A 21,405-nucleotide genomic window follows, 5' to 3' on the forward strand; every position below is an offset into this window, starting at 1 on the left:
ACACACACACACACACACACACACACACACACACACACACACACACACACACACACACACACACACACACACACACACACACACACACACTTATCTGGCTCTGCAGATAAGAAGTGGTCTCTGTCCTGCAGACTGCGTTCACCCCTCAGGGAGAGTCTGGCTGCAGATTCCTGCACACATTCGTTCCCCTTTCTCTCTCCCTCCTTTCTCTCTCCCTCCTTTCGTCCTCCATGGCTCTCCATCCTCTCTCTTCCCCCTCCTGATTGGCAGATGAGCTTATTTTGTGCCCTGGCCAGTGGAGGGTGGCTGATTTGGATCAAAAACATTTCCAGGCTCTGGCTGTTCGTTCCCCAAAGTGTGTGAGAACGCTGCCCGGGACAAGGGAACGTGGCACAGGGTGAGATTTTAGGTGCACAGGGATCTGTTGGTTTGAGGGATATGCACACAGGAAGCAAACTATTTCACAATAAGAGCTTTACACACACACTCCTCCCTCAGAGGGTAGTCCTAAGAGGCAGACATTTCTCTCTGATGTGTAGGCGGCTGCTCAAGCTGCTGGGGCATGCACTTTGACCTCAGGCTGTGAGGAAGAGGAGGCATGAGGAGGAACTACAGCGCTATCCCGCTCATCTTTGTGACAGAGGTAGCGTTACTGCACTTGTTATCCTATTCTGCTTTCTGCCTTGTGTTTGAGTTGTTTATTTGTTAGCTGTATAGACAAGGGATCTGATTCTGTTGCTGTTCATAAAGGTCAGATGAAGTCAGTCACATGGGATCAGCAGTTCGTTATTGCCCTCATGAACTCGACATTTACGTGAGTCACATGAGAAACCTCTGTATGCTGGATAGAAAAACATCCATTGAATTGTTTTCTGTGTCAAGATTGTATAGTTTGAGTGCTTTCAGTCTTTCGTGGACGAAGTTACTCTAATGGATAATAGATTTTTGCTTTATTTTTTCAGTTTGATAACACAATAAATATGAGGTCTAGATCATTTAAAAGGTTTTAAAGCCAGGACTTTAAAGAAAGAAGTTCTAATATGGCTCAGCTCATTACAGCACAGTTAATAAAAGAGTTATTTTGTGTTTTGCAAGCAGCTGGGATTTCGGAAGTTGTTTCTTTACAGTTCTGAGTCAATCGGGCAAGTTTCACCACGTCTGTGTCTGTGTGCAGCCTGTGATTGGCCTTTGCCTCCCGAAGTAACATCCAAGGAATGCAAGCCATTGATCTTAATGCACACCTCGTAAATTTCAAGCTTGTTATCATTTTCTCTTTCTGTGTTTTCTACGCCTTAGGTTTCTCTGATTTGGCTCTGTGTGTTTAAGCAGGAGACTATGTTTGTGTTCCTCCTGTTTTTATCTGTCCATCACAATCTCAGACTTTCTCGTGCAAAGTCTGTTTTTTTTTTTTTCACTCTGTGGTTAAAAACAGAGGTTTCACTGAGCCAGTGCGCGTGGTGCTTTGGGCTGCTCCTATTGTGCTGACGCTGTGTTTTTGTGTGCATGCACTAGGTGCCTCAGTCTGCCACTTTATTCACAACAAAAGCACAAAATAATGTTACGTAACCCTGCTCAGTATAATGGGGCTCTTCCTGTCAAGCTAACAGCCTTTGCAAGTCCACAAACAAGGAAACCGTTGAAGGAAAATTCCCAGGACGTTGTTTCTTTATTGCTCAGCATTTTGTTACCAAACTTCCTCAAGGTCTCAGTGCTGCAAAAAAAGTCTTAAGAAAGTTGCAGTCAGAGTTTCTATTTTGCTCAAGAGAGAAATTAGCCAGAACTAGTATGATGCAAAAATAGTAATAGTAGGTGTAATAAAACAGAAGTAACATCATAAAAAAACTGTAAAAATGATTGTCTTATTATAGATCCGCCTGATTCTTCATCATCAATAACTTTGTAAAAACGTTACTTTATGTAGCCTTTTAGACACCCCTTTAAGATCACTAGAAGCCAATCATACTTCCTGTTTTAGCCGTTTATGTGAGGACCATTGTAGTTACAGCAGGTCAACAACATCCTTCACTGCATCATGTTGTCGTATCAGAGTAGATGCTTCACATCTTCACTTTGACTTTTTCCATCAAGGTCAAAGGAAAGCTGTTAGCAACAGACTATATATTTTTGTGTGTAGTCGTCTACAGGCAAAATGTTTTCCCATCTTCTGCACCCCTGATATGTTGTCAAATCCTCTGTGTACAGTACATCTACACAGCCTTAAAAATGCCCTCCAGCTGTTACCTGTTGACACTTTTAACCATTTACCATGGAAACCATCACAGTGTCTCAGAAACTCAGCACGCAAACACAGTCGAAGCTTTTACCCCCCACCGCTCTTTCGCTTACTGTGTGTGTTTATACCACAATAGAGGTAATATCTCTGAGGACAGCACTGTGTAACGTGTCAACAACACAATTCTCTCGCTAATATTAAGTAAGTGCACCATTTTTTCTCAGTGCAAGCTGATGGAGCTGCAAAAAAGGCTGCAGATTCTTGTTAAATTACTACTCCATTAAAAGGATGAAGTTCTTTTGACTTGACTTAGACAGAAAAACATCCTTTATCATGAAACATTTGCCTTTTTGTTTTTTTTATCTGCTATTTTCCAATATATAACGGTGTTGCAACATGACAGTGAAAACAGGGGTTCACCCTTATTATAAAACGACCTTTGTATTAGGGGTCATTTCTACTTCCCTAATGCTTTCAATAGCCTGCATTTCCTATGAGTTTCCTTCCCCTTCTGTATTAGTAACACAAAGTTAGATTTCATTTCAGCAAAAATCCCAAGCAGAAACTAGACACAAGTTTATTATTTGTGGTTTAAGCAACCATGATGTTGAATTTGATAATTCCCAAGCTCCATCTCTGCATTGTGTCCGATGCACTTTTCTCTGCGCAATTGGAAATGTTGTTTATTATTTATTATGTGATATGAGTCTGCTGACCCTGATGTATTGTGGTGCTGTACTGAACACGTTCCACCCACACTGGTTATGTAGTCATTCATTGTGAAGACAAATCTGAACCAACAAACACAGTAATTCAAAATAATTAAACCCACTGCAGACATTGTGGTTAAATTAAAAGTATTCCATCCAACACTAACAATATGTCTCCATTAGGGAACTAAATTAGATTTTGAATGGTTGGCCCTGATTTATTATGTGTTCTTGAGGGTTAAGTGCAGTCCAATTACTTCCTGTCATTCTTCTGCCACCTCTTGATTATTCATAGACTGTATTCCTGGTTTCTGCAATGCAAGATAACAATTCATGATACATTTCTGAAAAGGTTGCTTGCATAAGAAACAACTTGCTTTTTTGAATCAATGTGTTCAGTTTAAACTCACAAACTCAATTAACGTCAAAGGTAATCGATGAAATTGCCCAAAATATTAGTATTAATAGTTTTAATTTCCTTCAATATCATTAACATTTGCGAATAGCTAGACTCAACCAGAGAATGTTTTCTTTATAAGATACTTAAAAAGGTACATGTTGATGAATATTTAAAAACTACAAGACAGACAGCAAACACACCTCTACAGCAGCACCCCCAATCACGCTATGACACACTGATTAGACCCAGGCTACATTTATGATAAAAATGGATACAATATATAAATATATATATATAGCTCAAACATATACTATGAAATGAAATTCCTGACCTTTACTGTGCATGTATAAATGAATTTGTGTGTGTGTGTGTGTGTGTGTGTGTGTGTGTGTGTGTGTGTGTGTGTGTGTGTGTGTGTGTGTGTGTGTGTGTGTGTGTGTGTGTGTGTGTGTGTGTGTGTGTGTTTCTCATTAACATATAACCTTGTCTGAGTCTACCTTGAGGAAAACTCTTTGTAGTGTAAACAGAGGGTTTGTTTTTTCTCTGTCGTCATCTCTTTTTCTATGTGAAGTCAGCAGAAAAAAACCCAAAGGTCAGGTTTTCTCTCATTTCTTTAATTTACTGTCTTCACTTTATGTGCAATACAGTTAATTGACTCTGATACTGCAGAACAATAATAGAAATCCTGCCTTCATAACCATCACAATGTTCAGTTTTGAGAGCTTGAACTTTATCGTCGTGTCAAGGCTGTCAGATTGTAAGGAGCTATACTGAGAGATGTTTCTAATATCTTTCTTCATCTAAACTATCAAAAGAAAACATATCATCTGTCAACTTTAACAGGCAATGTTCTTTTGAAATGGAGACATGGACTGAAGATGAAAAACATCCTTTATTCACTAAATCTGTTTTCATTGCAGTTACATTTAGCTTTTGTTGTTAGCATTTTTGATTTTTTTGCGCTGTCTTTCAAGTTTTTGACATTTCCTGTTTTTAACTAATGTTTGCTTTTTTTAATGATACGCAAACTTTTCCACCTGAGCCAAACTTTTTGCAATATTTTGAGGTTTTATAGAATTTTTCCACTTTTCTTATTGGTATGAAAATGTGCATCAAAATGTCAGTTTTATCTAATCTCTGACCTCTTGCTTTAAAGGCGCACCTCTCAGGTTCTTTAATGTTCCCTCTCTCTATGCCTCCGTATCACCGCAGCTGTCATTCACCCTCGAAAATTAATATATTCTCCAAAGAGGTCTCAGACCCCTCAGAGGAAGACAAAGGGAAATGAAATGTCACAAGCTGCTGGTGCGGAGACGTGGGCGAGAAGCATGGATGACACATGAAAAGCCCCCCCACCCCACACAAACACACGCTTTGAAAGTGTGACCCCTTAGATATTTATTTCAAACAGCCTCTGGTGCCTGTCGCTGCTCAGTAAAGGCTGAATGTCTTTTATGGAAGCATTTACACATTCTGGTAGTCATTTCAGCTGACATTACAGAGAGGTTGCAGGGTTTGGATTACATCAAGATAAAAGAGGGGTTAAAACATGCAGTGATATACAGAGGTGTAGGAGGTTTCTTAGTTCCAAACATCTTTTAAATGTAGGTCCTTTCACTTGAGTGAAACTACAAAAGCATTAGTAGAAAAATATACCCAAAGTACTGAAATTTAAAATACTTTTGCCGGGTGCTCATTTTGAATTGATTACTATTTGTATAGGGTTATTATAACTTAATGTAGAAATCAAGGCTAACTTTAATGACTTGGTATTTGTAATAACACATTATCTTATGTTTAATTTGCATCATTAATCTGAATCTGCCAATATTTGCCAATAGTCTTTATTTAATATTGACTTTATTTTCTCTTTTTGTTGCCATTTCATCCGAAGTATGGAGTCTTAATGGCAGTATGATTTGATGCCCTTTTAATAAGTCATTTCTTGACTTAAAGTTAGACAAATTAAATTATATTGAGACTAAAAACACTGCAAATGAGATTGTAAAATGCCCCCCATGTGTACATTTTTAGCAGGTTGCTCAAGCCCCTAAAATCCCATAAACAAACAGTAGGCCCATGTTCTTATCTTCTGATACTTGACACAATTAATAATTTAGCTAAAGTAATAACCACTCCTTTAATGTATTTTCCTTTATTAAAGTGAATGTTTCTGTAGTTTTTACCAGAGGATTAACCGTGGGGGATTTATAACCCAGGGTCCTTTCACCTCTTCAACTTCTCTGTTCATCCTTTTCAGAAGACCATCTGTTTCATTACTTGATGCTTTATTGTGCACATATACTGTATGCACTAAAAGTGCATCAGGGCATTTGAAATATTGACCATGGGATTAAGTTGACAACACTGCATCTATCTGCTGCAGAGCCTCAATTCCACTCGGCTTAAATTTACCACCAGTGTCCCTTAAAAACCACCACAGACCTTTCTCATTCCCAGCATGCCCATTCAAGTGCCCCATTGATTTAGTTCCTGCTTTGTTTGGACAAAAGAACCTGCTGGAATCCTTAGCTCCCCCTGAAGACATGTTAATATAATGCCTGAAAAGAGCCTGGGAGGAGGAGAGAAGCTCCTTCTGTTCATTTGTTTGATTTTGAGGCAGAGCGAAAAGAGGAGAGGAAGGGGAAAAGTGAATAATGGAGCTCACAGGGGCTCTTTATAGGTTTGCCTTAGCCCTATAGTATAAAAAAGTATCCTGTGGAGATTTACTAATCATTAAACTAAGTAATGTTTCCCCAGATAAAAGAGTTCGGACTTTTTCAGACACTTTAGCACACAGGTGTAACTGCTACATACAGTAGCTATTTGAGCTAAATAACAAATATAATGTTAGCCTGCTAGTCAGGATCAAGTGATAATGTTATATGTGGAATGCCTGACACTTATACTCCATATGCACATGGCAGTTAAAGCCCAACACCAAAGCTGCATACCCGGGGAAGGAACTGGGGCATTTAGCAGCTAAAGAGTTTCAAGGAGAAGCAACCAAAACCAGAAAAAAGAAATGACATAAAAAAGCCAACAAGTGTCACAAAGAAGGGGCTTTCATTTTGATTTTTAGCTCTTTGTCACATAATTCTTTCATTTGCTTGATGTGTACAAACAAATACACATGAACACCTTATGATAATGCCATTATTGTGATCTTAGCTTGTTTCCATTGAAGGTAGCCAAAATCAGTAATCGCAATTTTTAGCTTTAATGGTAAACAAGTGAAGAATCCCAAATTTAGTGATGGATATACAAAAAGCTGCATCTCGGCCTTCGTCAGATTGTTTACATTTCATGCAGCCTGATATCACGGCTGACCCTGCTGCTGGAATGTGTTTGATATAACCGTGTCAGAGTCCTGTCTGCAGGGTGATTTATGTGGATGCTCAGGCAGATTAGTCACTGTGCTCATGCCAAATGGTAGCCACAGAAGCAGCACTCTGTTGTGCTCTCTGCCTGACCCCCCACCCAACCCCAGCCCCACTCCCCCCCAGTTGCAACACGTTTGTGTACAAGTCCGGATCATTACTCTGCCACTACTGATCCTAATGGGGCTTATCGGCATCAATAGCACAACGTGAAAAATACGATTTTGTAGTTCAAAATAGCCCTGCTGATAAATCCTCCTCATTTGGCAGCGAGATCTGTAGGGAAGGACATCATTTGTATGTTTTTTCAGCATGACACAGATGATGTGACACTGCAGTGTTAATAAGGTACAAGCAATAAATGAGAGAAAGGAAGGGAAGACTGTGCTAGAAATAAAAGCCATGATGCAAGAGAGACAGGAAGGGAAGGAGAAGCATGATGAAAGAAAATGTAATTGCTGGCACCACAGCATTGGCATATAAATTAAAAAGTGAGCACAAGGTTGACAGTTTCCTTTCTGTTATATAATTAAAATATACATCACCACCCGACCGCTTCAGTTATTGAGCCCAAAGGACGTGCATGTGTATGTGCAAGCATCTCCCTGTTCCATTGATTCTGCTTTTACCCTGCATGAAAGATGAGTTTTATCAAAGGATGCACACACAGCAGTGGGTCGCAGCTTTTTCCTCTGTGCTAATCTGGATGCAGTCATGTTCCAAACTGAGAATAGCAAATTATAAACACATTAGAGCTTCTATGTGACAGCGATACCAGCCAGACATTAGGCAGAGTCATAACCGTGAAATATTCAAATCCTTAATGTAATTCTCTCTACATAATGTCTTTATCTCTCGGTGCTCCAATATCTTATATTATATAAACTTTTATTATCATTTACTTGTAACACAAATGTCTTCTCTTGTCTATGTTTTGGATATAAATGAATGCAGATTTAATTTAGCATAGCCTCCATTAGGTTTATCTCATTTACATAACATGAGGTTTTTTTACAGTCATTTAACAGTTAAATGCTGTGATAGTTTGCTGCTGTAATAATCGTACTATCTGACAAGCACAAAGTAAATGAGGAAGCAAAAGGGACGTTTCTTTAAAACCGAGAAAGACGCCAGACACACAATCTGCTTTCCCTTCCTGTCTGACACACTAATAACCGGGCGGGATTAAGACAGCTGTTTGTCAATTACCTCTTAGTTTCTTGTCCTACTTTCTTTTCCATCTGTCAGTTTCCTTTTCTCACACATATAGGATGACCATTACTCTCAACGAGGCATGGGAACTGAAATTAGCATTGACGTCAGGTTTCCCGGAATTCATCCTCCACCACGGTTTTTATATTGCATAGCATGATGCTGTCCATTACAACCACCACACTAGAGTCTCGAAATGTACCATAGAATGAACTGAGCCAACACAAAGACCACTACAAAAGCATTTCAAAAAGAGAACATCTTAAGTTATGCAAGGTTATTACAAACCATTTTATCATGCAGGTGTTCTATATTTTTGGATCCTGCAATTGCACCAAAGTCAGTTTTACGGGAAGTGAAGTAACAGTCAAATGAGTTGGAAGCTACTTGGTATTGCAACATGCTGTAAACATAACACTGATTATATAACCTAATATCAGCTATCATCATTTGTTTAGCTCTGCTTTGTTCTCCACCGCTTCCTGAGGGAACTAGGAGGATTTTAAACTGCCGAATGCTAGACTGAGCAGCCATTTGATGTGTCTGTATGCTGCTTTGTGCTGAGTTTACAGATACTTGCTGATGAGAGAGGTTAGAGGCAATTAAAACAGTGAATTTGTGGGTTCTAAAAGCAAAACAATAAAGTCATCAGTGGTAAAATGATCCATAAAGATTTTAGTAGAAGTGGTTGGTGGTAGTAAAAGAGTCAGGTGCCATAGTATAAGTAAGGGATAATGTGTCCTGATTATGAGGAAAAGCAGAGGGATCTTGATCAGCCTGAAGGGTTGTGAGTGAAAACGTGATGACCCTTTTTAGAATCCCACCAGTAACGACTGACCGCCTTTATCTTAAACATACTGAAATCCTTACAGAATATCGTATGCTCTTAGAATCCAACCCCAACATTCTGAACTACCCCTAACTCAAACATTCCAGACACCCTACAGGATGTTCTGATTTCCACTCCCAACATTCCCATATCTCACAGGAACCTTCCGATTCCCTCACCTAAAACATTACAAAATCCCTCCATAATGTTCCTAACTCCCTCAAAACATTCCAGGGCCTCACCAAAATGTCTTGACCTTGGTCCTCCCCAAATTAATCCAGAGCCCCCATTTTAAAGCTTCAGAACAGTATCAGTGTCCTGGAAGTCTCTTGTGTTGCTGAGGTCAGACTGATGTCACAGCTGAGATGGAGACAGGAAAGTGTGGCAGGATGTCTGTAAAGAACATAAACATTGCATGGGGATAAGAACAATAGCATCTTGTGATTAGGAAAGTATCGTTTATGGATGCACGCAAATGGCTTAATCCTTGAAACACACATGGATTTTACATCATTTGTAACCATGAATTCTGAGATCAATATAACAATGCTGTTTTGCATCTCTCTTTTTTTCCCAGATAATTGGATTTTGACCTCTATTGCACTTAAAAGTCAAATATGGGGATATTTTGATAAAGAATTGCAACTGCATGTATGTCAGAGATTGTGTTTGTGGGTACGGTATATGTTTATGTTCTTTGTTTTTTATCAAAGCAGGCAGAGAGAGTTTCAAAATGCAATGTTTTTCTTGCTTTTTAGCAGCCTTACAAGAATCATGCAGTGCTGAAATACTCATTAGAGATCTGCTCCTAATGGCATTTCGACACATTAGGCAAAGTTGTTCTACTCTGAGCCCAAAGCCAAAGCACTTTCTGAATCAAATCAATGCAAAAGTACAAAGATAGACACCTAATTAAATGTCACATTTAACCTTTTGTCTCTTACTTCTCTTTTCCATATCCATAGGCATGGATAGGATACACCAACACCCAGGGGAAATGGACTGGAAGTGTATCAGGTTATAAGGATTGGTCATATCAGAAAGATTAATTGTGGATCGATCCCAGAGCTATGTAACGATCTTTCTTAATATGCACGCACCCGTTCAGTGAAAAGATACAATTGAATCAACCTGGATCAGATTCAACTTTCAATATCAGATTGTGTTGCAACCATCCCCAGGGCCGGTGCTGTTATCTGCCCTGCAGGCTGAATCACAGGGCCTCAGAGTGTCCAACCTGTCAGAACACACACTTGTCACAACAATTAAAAGATGGCTGACATGCTCCCTGTCCACATGAAGTGGGCATCAGATCAATTTGTGCACAAGAGGGGAGAAAGTGATAAAGAACGACAGGCCGATGACTCAGGGATAAAGCACCGTGTTTTCTTATATGGTAGGAACAGGAGACCAGTTGAGACAACAGGCAAAAACTTGTATATGTGTGTTTTGCTTTTGTAACATGTATTCTTTCCGACTTGTGGGGAAAAAAACCTTCAAATCAACTGGGGGACATTTCATGGGTAAAGTTACTAGTTCAAAATGTTCACATATAGCGTCTCCCCTAAATTTAGTCTATAAATACTTTATGTCAGCCCAGACAGTAAACATATCACATGACAGGGCAAAACTAATTGGTTTCTTAATCAGTGGGGCCAGAGAAAACCTGCCCTGACCTGCTGTGTCTTTAAATCATTCATGACCTTGTGGGTTATAATTAATTTATCGTTTAACTTGAGATCTGGCTGGTGTCATCTCGATTTAGTTAGTCAGCAATAGATCAAGGCATCAGCTGTAAAAGTCTTATTTTTTTATTCTTATCTTAGAATTATTAAACATTATTTATTTTAAAAGATTATTCAAAAGGTCTATTATAAAAAAAATACATTACATTGTATGATCATTTTAAACATTGAAAGAGACAATTCTGCACAATACTTCTTCCACCACCACACAAAATGTGTTTCCATACTTCGACCATATTTATTATAGATATGTATTATGTTTAGTTGTAGACATGTAAAACAGTCAGCCATAACTAACTAAGTACTAATTGGACCATTTTGATTATCAGAATCAGAATCAGAATACCTTTATTCGTCCCACAGAGGGGGACATTTTCATTTGTACAGCAGAAAGAGTCAAAGACAGCTTAATATTATCACATTGAAAGATATAAAAAATATATACAAGATGCACACCATTTACAAAATACACAAAAATAGACCTCAGAAACCATTCTGAATATAGCAGCCATGGTATATATTGCACAGTTATTAACACAACAAGGGGGTGCTATTACGTCTATTCAAAATGTGACACAACATGGGCAACCCTAAAACAGATACATTACATTTTATTTCCCTCATTAAGTACATTTGTAACTACTTTCATTTGGAGCGCTCCAGTGTCTGCTTATGAATTCATTCATGTGGGTGTATTTGATATCTACCGCAACCCCTCCCTCTTTATAACGCGGTGGGCGGGGCTTAATCACACACAGTGTCTCTCCGTCCCGCTGGCTTTGGAAGGATTACCGCGGCGGGCTGGTGGGGGTACGAATCACACCGTTACCGCCGTCGGTCGGTTGTTCCAGCAGCAGAGGTGGCAGCGAGTGGGAGCCGTGATGGCATGTAAAGCACCGACGACGTTAACGGACAACCGTAAACTCTAAATGTGAGGACAACGAAACCGGGAGACCCAGTTTGAGTCCCGAGATTATGTCCGGAGCTTTTTGTGCTGCTGTCGAGAAAACTTTACCGGGAGTAGGAACACTCTTACACCAACGTCAACATGGTAAATATGCGTTTATACTATTAGCTAACGTTAGCCACCTAGCGTCCATAACATAAGTGAGAGGGCTCATTTAATATTAAGAACAACTTCTTCATACATTAGGTTGTGTCATTTATAGCCACGTAGATTAAAAAAAACAAACAGAGATGGTGTTAACGTTGTGTAGAATGTCCTGTTTGACAGACACAAAGAGTTGACAAGTTATTATAATGTGTTTTTAGAAGCGGTCATCAGAGAACAAGTTGGCAATCCTCCTTTTTTCCAGGTAGTGTTGTGTGCACTCTTAACAGCTGACACACGCTCGACTAGTCCCCACACGTTTTATATTCCTCTGCAAGGAACCCAACAAATAATTGAAAAACATTATTCATTGCTGCTCTAATAATCCTCATATGGCAATATTTACACCCCACTCATGAATCTGTTGTGGCCGTTTTGCATTTTTGGGACACATCAGATGCTCCATTCACTGCTTTCCCTTTAACATTCCCATTCTCCTTAATGGACCCTTTCTATCATCTTATTCCAAACATCTTAAGCTACAAAAACACCTCTGTAAGCTTTATATGGAAAGGTGTCAGACAAGCTCTGAAATTGTGATATTGTACTTTATGTGTTCATATCTCACCCACATTAAATTGACACATTTTGCAATGGAGCTTGGTGGGATTGAACCAAGCTTGTTTGCTTATCTTCTCCAGTCCAGGATATTTTATGTACCACCATAATAACAAGACTTGCAGGAAAGCTTGAACAAATATTTGGATGATTCATTGGTAATAAAAGTAGTTGCTGAATATGTTTCTTTGTGAGTGAGGCAGCATTAAATACTGAATTTGTAATAGAGTTTGATGAAGGCGAACCAAGAAACATGCTGATCATATGCAGACCAGAACAGGATATTTCATTAAGAACTGTAAGACAAAGTAAGACAGAGATAAGCATGAAAAAATACCTCGATTAATAATTTATATAACTATAACGGGTGTTCTTTGTGTATGAGGCATCATTAAATTGACATGTTCTGTAATGGAGTTTGGTGGGAGTGAACCATCTGCAGACCAGACAGTGTACCTGTCAAAACGTTTTAAGGCAATTTGCCACTTTGCTCACTCAGGCAACCTTTTTATTTTAAACATCCAGACATCACGTAGAAACACATGCATATCCAAGTGGTGGGTCAGGTCTATCCAGTCTGTCTGCCAGTGTCGCATTCATTTCAAGTGATTCCAATATTTCCCTGTTATTTTATCCAATTCTATGTTAAATAAAGAGGCGAGGCGCTGCTGCTTTCTCAATGTTCCTGTTATAGAGCTATGTGTTACATGGATGCAACACATGCTTGTGACTTGCTCATGTTCCTCCCAAATGTTGAATAACATGACATGTTAGGACAGAAAAACAGATTCTCCCCTGACCCTGTTACAGTGGGCTCCGGCTCAGTACAAAGAGCTGCTTCTTTGTGTAGCCCTTTACTGAACATACTTAGGCTAAGAGTTATATGACAGCTTCAAAAGAGGGGGAGGTTTAAATGTAGGGTGCACTGTCTTTTGTGTGGCAGTGGAATTCAGAAGTCTTGTAAACATACATTTATACTTCCCATGAAATGCAATCACGATTTTCTTCTACAATTTCACCTTATTTGAATATAACTGTTTAAGTGTAACTAGCATTGCCAAATCATTTTAGAAGTGTGTATTTTGCCAGCTGACAGCGACATATTGACTGGGGACTAAAGTCAAAAGATTGTATTGGTGCATTATCAATTATTCTGATCCATCAACATTGATTCATTGTGTAATGACGGAGGGAAAAGTGTATGCAGGTCTTTCATCACCACACAGGTTAATGCGTTCAATTAGATAACATTTGTAATGAGAAAGGGTTGTGAATGTGAAAGCATTTGTTTTTCATTTAGGTTTCATTATTCAAGAAAACAAATGGGGATTTTACCTTTCATAACTTTAAGTTGAGTTAAAAGAACGAGGCATTCCTGCACTTTCAGGGCATGCTGTGTTGACAAATGCCTCATAGACCCAGTTTCTCCCACTAGGATGTATTTGACATTTTGCTAATAATACAACTTGCACTATTGTCGTATACTTTTTTACAGGTTCTAGTTTCCATCCCTACAGTTGGATATGTCCCTCTATGGTTCATAGTCCCCCTGTCTGGTACACCCAGGGGCACAGGATAACACCGGGGCATTTTTCAACATGACAGCTTTATGAGCTGTTCAGGGAGAGGAGGCACTTTATCCCATCCTCAGTTGTTAACCCTTTTTTTTCGACAACACTCAAAGGATCTTTTTAGCTGAGTGGGAGCTATATTGGTGCAGGATCAAGAACCTTGCCCATGGGCACCTTAGTGGTCGTTGTTGTGGATGGATAAAGCGTTAGTCATTTTCCTCGAGCAGTTTTTCCAGACAGTAGTTGGAAAGTCTAGTCTCTGTGAAGGGGGGGGGGGGGGGGGGGGTTAAATCTGCAGACTGAAGTTTATTTTCCACTGTAACATCTCCTTCTTTCTCTTTACTGATTGAATTTTATTATGCTTTTGGAACCAGCTATTCTCAGCTGGTTACAAATAAGGACATTTGTTTCTTTGTGTAATGTTTTTTTATATTAAACCTATTAGTGTGTAATTTGAGAAGTTTACAAACAGGCATGCACATTTAAGAATTTCCCTTTACAATAATAATTAAGCAATCACAGTTTTACATAATTTAAAGAATGAAATTGCACCCTATATTCGTGCTAGTGTTAAACCTTAGTTTTAACCCTTTCTCCTTTAACATTGTATTTCTCAGCTTCGTCTCTGTTGCATCACACACAATGCTCACTGTAACATTTGGCATTTCCTCGTCATCTCCTCAGTTCAGAGGGTTCCCAACCTGGCATGTGTGTGTGTTCACTGTCAAACAGGGACCTGCCAAGATTGAGTCTTCTGTGATGAAAAGGGAAGGGAACTTGATTGATAGTGATACACAATATTGATTTGTGTATCAGTGGAAGGACGGTAGTAGACGTGATTTATTTAAATATCAATATGGATGAGGCTAAAAGGTCTCGTATGTGTTTACATAATTGGAGATGTGTAATTAATGCACCAAGAAGCTTCATCTCCTAGTATCATTCGATCACTTCCAAAGAGGAAGATCCCCTCTCTTAAAGCTGTGAGTGTGCATGTGTTTTTGATCTGCAAGGGAAAAGGATGAGGGTGTGTTTTCCTTCTCTGAGCTCCTCACAACATCCCCTCTGGGCAGCAGTTTGTTTTTCTGAGTTTCTTGTTTTTTTTTCTTTACATTAATGTCAATAAGAGGAGCTTGTTTTGCCAAGGTCTCATTCCACTTTCTTGGCAAAGAGACAACAGTGTTTTTTAAGAGCATCTGTCTGCTATTAGTCATGTTTTTTTAGCCATCATGCCAAGACTGCTGTAAGGCACCCAGGGGGAAACATCATCTTTAGGCCTCGGTGTCGGATAATTAGACAGTCAGGAAAAGCAAATAATCTGAATGTGCATGATACATTGCCCCTGTTATCTACCTTTAGGCTAATGTTTAATACTTTCTTCTCTCCGATTATGAGTTGGGGATCAGTTGCTCGATGGTTATAGCCTTGGCTTCCTTTTTGTTTCATCTCATTAGCACAATATAAAAGTTTGGGCTCATTTTAAGAATCAAGAGAAGGTTTTAAATCATTATGGGTGAAGACAGATTTATAGATATAATATTGTGAGTAAATATTACAGATGTTTTTCCTGGCTTTGGGTGTTAATTGTGTTTCTATGTTCAATTACACTCAACATGTCAGAGCTTGTTTTTTTGGAAACAGGAAACCAGTTTTAGCTGTATGCCTATCCCAGTGTACACACACACACACACACACACACACACACACACACACACACACACACACACACACACACACACACACACACACACACACACAAATCCCCAATCAGCGCCACAAATCACAGTGATGAGCTGAGCCTTGGCCTTTGTCTGGCCATTGAGAGTGAACAGAATGGGAGGAGTGATGGTCGATGAATGGGAGCTGATTTGTTGTTATTCTCCTTCGACTCGCTTCATTGGATATCACGGCGAGGTGTGAGCTCGGCTCTACTCAATGGCGTCTGTTGTCAAGGGCAACTGATGGAATCTGTGTCGTTTCCCAGAATAAATGATGCTTTTAAAGGGATAGTTGGGCTTTTTAGAAGCAGGGTTGTATGAGGATCGTATTTATAGTCAGTGTATTATTGAAGAAAATGGCAACTTAAAGCAATATTAATTGTAATAGTAGACGGTTTTTACATTATTTTACTTCACAGAACACAGAGTTATCTACTACTGCATGTTTGTTTGTGTTATTGATTCTTGTTAGTTTGAATTCTCTAAAGTCACACAACACAAACAAAACTATCAATACAGGCAGATGTAGACCAACAACAACCATGTTGTGGGAAGTCAAATGACTGTTTTGGTCAACAGTCTGGTGGCTTTGAGGCAAAGATATATCTGATGGGTAAATAAGAAATATAGATATTGATTGTGTTTTGAATCTGGACTATTTCATTGGGTGCCAGTATACATATTTTCTCTGGACTGGTTTTTCTGTCTGCTTCTCTATACTGGGAGTGTGTTTACTGCCTTCTACTGTAGGTAATTCACTGAATATAGATCATTACCTCATACAACCCCACAGCAAACAAACGCTCCCTTTACACGACAAATGATGTGAGCGCGAGAGCAGGACAGAGTATAAGCTGTAAAAGGTAAGTTATTGAGATGATTCCCATGTAGGTGCATAGGTCTATTTCTCTTGATGCTTTTGGATTAGGGATTGAATGGGATAAGCTGACACAGAATCCACACACACCAGCAGCGAGTAACAGGGTGAGGATTAACCAACACACATTTACTCTGCCCATCAAAGAGATCCTGTGTTTGGCTTTCACACACTCACAGCTGTTTTTGTCCCTCGTCATATCATATAACGCTGAATCACTGCCAGTTATTAGACTCACTTTAGACACATTAAGCTTGCTGAAAAATGTGGTTCAGACCTTCTGGTATTTCATTTTGAAACCTCCCAAACTCAACAGTATAGTTATCACAAACGCATCGCAACAGGGACACAAATATAGTAAATGCAAAAGGTGGGTCTGAAACATTTGGTTGGCCTTTAGCACAGTGCCTTCATAGTGGCTATTTTGACTTTGGAATATTTCCATTCTTGGTAAGTTGTTTAATTTGTTAAGTCAAAAAGACATTATTTACCCTTTCCAACTTCTTCAACTGTAGGGTTTTATTTTTTGGTGGTGCTGTTTAAACCAAACAGTAAACTGTCAGACAGGTAAACACTATATAAGTTATCCTGCTGTTGTTAACCTCAATAGTGTTTTCTTCTATGTTCATACTTACTGCCAATACTACTCTTTTTTTGAGTCATTTTAAATCCTCAAACTCTTAATATTCTGCCAGGTTATCGATCTGTTTTAGCACTTTTGGAAATAAAATCTGCATCGTGAATAAATATTTACAAATTCCTGCTCGACACACACCTGCCAGTGACTGTTATGTAATTCAGGGAGTGTTTGCATACGTGTTGACTGAAGGATGCAGGGTCATTCAGACTGTGGACACATTTCAAAGTCTGGCTTTCACTCATGCCAACATTTGGGTGTACTCGACTCTAGTAAGTACATGTGTAGTGTGTCGGTGTGTAAGAGTAAGCGCGCGTGGTTGTGTGTGTGTGTGTGTGTGTGTGTGTGTGTGTGTGTGTGTGTGTTTGTAAGTGCAGAGCAGTGGGTTGTTATGAATCAGGCTTCTAAAAATGGAGCGTTTCTCTTCAGTGGTGTTGAATCGTAGCTCGAACTCTTTCCTGCGTTACATCTGTTGGCGTCTAAATACAGAACGTATGAGTGTGTGTGTGTCTGCGTGGTTTCTTATAGTGCGCTAAAACAGATTTAATGGTAGCTCGTTCTTGAACCTAAATTAGGAGAATAAAAATAGCTCGTAGATAAATATGGACTATCTTACTTTATGTTGAATATAATCTCAATGTTATTTGTAATCAACTGAATCAGGTACACACCGTTACTTGAGATGAATGTAGATTTAGGTTTCCTTTAGGTTATGTTTTCTCACAGAGCTCGTCTGATAAGTCAATTATTTGTGTGATCAATTAGTCGATCGACTGAAAAATGTATCAACACGTTATTTTTCAAGCAAAAACACCTAATTTATTCAGCTTTTTGGACTGTGGATTGACACAACCTACATGCAGCACAAATGCCTTATCCTGCATTGTTAACGAAACAAAAATGTAATAATTTATCCAACCTGTTTCAAAGCAGTTCATTTAATTTCCATCTTTATTTCGAGCAGATTTAAAAAAAAACAAATGTTTAACAGAATACAGTATTGTTTGTATTATTATTATTTATTTTATCATCAAATAATATTTATATATTTGACAAAAATAATAATAATAATACAATTAATAATAATAATAATAATGATGATGATAATAATAATAATAATAATATAATAATAATAATTATAATAATAATAATAATAATAATAATGATGATAATAATAATAATAATAATAATAATGATGATAATAATAATAATAATAATAATAATAATAATAATAATAATAATAATAATAATAATAATGACCGGTAAAGGAGCATGAGGGAGCAAATGCTTATTAATTCCCACCCCTTATTCAACTGCTGATAGTCCGTAAAATAATTACTGCCATTATAAATAACTGCTATTAAATGTTTTCTATATTAACAAAAATATATATATCTTTTCTACCAAGTTTCAGGAAAATTGGTGTAGTACAATTTCCAAAAACTGAAGACACAACCTCTTTATCGACGTAAAAATAATTTAAAACGATTTATTAAAAAGTAATCATCTACTTTGTTGCTATTTTGCAAAATAATGTTTCTCCTTAAAGCTGTCTTTATTTTATTTCCTTTGTTGTACATCCCCTATTTGACATAAATCGTTTTTCTCTATTATTATGTTTGTCATTTCTATCAGGTCAGTGCTCCGTGCCGTTAGATGGAGGAGGTTTGTTTGGGATTAATGTTCCTGCAAAATCCCATGAGATGGATTTTTGAAATATGAACATTAACATGTATGAGTGGGGTCAACGGTCGGGTAAACTAAGCTACAGTCCCCAAGGTCGTTTAAAACATGGTACCATTATGCTTCTGCATCTCTTGCTGAGTCTATTTGTTTTCCATATAATGGGTATGTGTGGTAATGCATATGTAAAGCACTTTGAATGCCTGAAAGGTGCTATAAAAAAACAAATCCTCTCCTTGAAATGGGCAATTTTTCCCTTAGAGGCTTCAGTCTAAACTCTGACCTTGATGTGTTTGAACACTTTGTTTTTTAAAACCCTAATCCGGTTGTGGTCCACCTGTGGAGTTCAAACGCTGACCTCCACTCCTCTTTTCTTCGTACTCTCTTCTTGCTCTGTCACTCTTAATCTCCATCACTTCCGCTTCCACGCCCTTTTAAATCTCTTTTACTATTTCTGTCTCATTTCCCCTCAAGATTACACCCTGACCCATCTGTATTCTCACCACGTCGCTTTCTCTCCGTCTTCCCTCCCCATGCATTTTAGAATAGGAGCAAGGGCTGCTGGGTAATCTTTGTCCTGAACATCAGCAGATTAAAACCTCAGATTAGAGGAGAAAAGAGAAGAGGAGGGATTACAACTTCTTTTCTTTTGCATGTGGCTGTGAGGTTAGGGATATGCTCCCTTTGATAATCTTTCGCAGTACATGTTGTGTTCAGATTTAAAGATTAATGTATGTGTTTGTATGCATATGTATTTACTCATTATGGGATGCTGAGCTCCCACATGGTTAATGGATTGGAGTTTATTGATGTTTAACTCAATATCCATCCAGAAGTCTCTCTTTCTCTCCGTAGTGCAATTTGCTGATTCAGTGTTTCTCCTAGTGTATGTCTGGTTAAATTAACATGGAAGTAACTTCACAATGGTTATGACTAAAAGGTGATCTTATTTTGTTCTTTTACTGGAAACATATGTAAAAGAGATTCAGAAAAGTCTATTTAGACGGTACTGATGTTAAACCTTGTGTGTCACCAGGAACCTTTATTGGCTTTTAGATTTTTTCTTAGCTGTATGAAACATGCCGTACATCCAGTTTTGTGTTGTATTTCAAAACTTCAACCTCTTCTAACAAGTCTAGCACAATGTTTCCAACTTACATACACTCTTAAGGACAAAATGTTCCCCTTAAAAAATCTAAATAAATAATCTAAAATATGTAAATGTCCTCGGAAGTAGTCAAAGGTTTTAACATTGGGTTATAAAGCTGGTGAACAAAAAGCGACAGTATACACTGCAGAGGGCAAAGGGGAGTAAATAAGGACAGGATCAGAGCCGAGTATTCGTCAGTCTTTCATCCCGCCATGTCAACACTAATACTTTGATACTGTATGGACATCATGCGGTGACAAACTACACAGGCTGGAAATTCAGACACACATCAACTAGTCTTTGAAAGCACTGAAAAAGTTTTCTGATTGTTCAACTTTTGATGCTCTCCCCAAAATTAGTTTGCTTTATCTTTTAGTTTGAATCCTGCCGAAGTTGACTTTTAACCCTCATTCTTCTTCTTTATTATGATTAACTGCTCAGTAAAATAATCATTTTTATGTCGATTTTCCAGACATTTATTTCGGCACACATCATTTGAAACATAGCTGCTTACTATTTTCTTTTCCACATTAAGCTAAATATTGAACACACTATCCACCCCATCACAAATGCTTTACACCTTTACACATGCACCAACTCAAATAGGTTGTCACAATATTGCTATAGGTTCTATATACTGTAATATGCATCTCTGATTAATAGAGATCAGAGTCGACTGCATCAATTCTCAGTACACATGTAGTTATGACAATTTGACACATTATTAAATTGCTATTAAACCAAATAAAAGGGCTTTACAAGTGGCAGGGCTAAACAGTGAATTCAGTTATGATTTGAAGTGCTCTGCTGATTGGATTTCAAATGTTGGTGAATAACTAGGCCATTGAACACAGTGTGAAAGGGATTTGTACGTAATGAGTCAATCAAAAGCAAAGTGATGAAGGGTTTATTAAATATGGCAGCTTGTTGCAGAGTGCAGTGCAGTCTGATATCTTCTAAGCCTCTGGAGGATGTTCACACTTTGTTTTCAACCCATCATGAGTCTATAATGTGTCTGTGTTAGTGTGTGTGCACAGGGCACCATAGGAGTCAGACTTGATCTGGTTTTCCGTTGGTGCATGACTGCAGGTAGAACAAAAGCGGTGTTGTCAGCACAAAGTGAAGGCAGAACCACACAGAGGTGTTTGTTTGGATCACATGCTTTCAAGTCTGACAGGGAATCTCTGTCTTTTCCCCACATCTGCACAAAATAATTTATATAAATGGCATCAAACAAAATCAGGGATTATCAAGTGCTTTATGCTTTGACCCCCACTAAGCCTGTCTGCATATATAAGGAGTATATCTGCCCTGTGATCTAGACTCTTCCTCGATGCTTACCCAGTTCCCAGGTTTGCGTCTATGCTGAGGCTGTTTTGCTTTCCATTTATTCTCCTGGGTTAAATCTGGAGCCCGTTGGGGAGGTGCAGTGCCTGCCTGTCAGCTCCTCTTCCCCGACCCCAGAGTCATGGCTGGTCCCCTTCAGGCAGCAGGCTCTGTGGTCCAATTTACATAAACCAAATGTCTCATTGCCCTTAAAATGTCCTTTTTATTATAGAAAATGAACTGAAAAGTATATTCTCTCTCTGCA

The 21,405-nt window shown here is 38.5% G+C and overlaps 1 protein-coding gene across 2 annotated transcripts in view; it reads left to right on the forward strand.

Annotated features, from left to right (window-relative positions):
• Positions 1-515: 515 nt before the first annotated feature.
• Positions 516-21,405, forward strand: part of LOC134879310 (transmembrane and coiled-coil domain protein 3-like) — a 32,892-nt gene continuing 12,002 nt past the window's right edge. Inside the window, exon 1 of one of the 2 annotated variants that reach the window (XM_063905760.1) lies at positions 516-643. In XM_063905760.1, coding sequence (XP_063761830.1) covers positions 599-643 — 45 coding nt within the window. In that variant the 5' untranslated portion in view covers positions 516-598. Of the gene's footprint in view, positions 644-11,263; positions 11,561-21,405 lie in introns of those variants that run through there. The other variant, XM_063905761.1, reaches the window with a different exon arrangement.

Source organism: Eleginops maclovinus, chromosome 17, assembly GCF_036324505.1.
Source record: "Eleginops maclovinus isolate JMC-PN-2008 ecotype Puerto Natales chromosome 17, JC_Emac_rtc_rv5, whole genome shotgun sequence".
Lineage (NCBI taxonomy): Eukaryota > Metazoa > Chordata > Actinopteri > Perciformes > Eleginopidae > Eleginops > Eleginops maclovinus.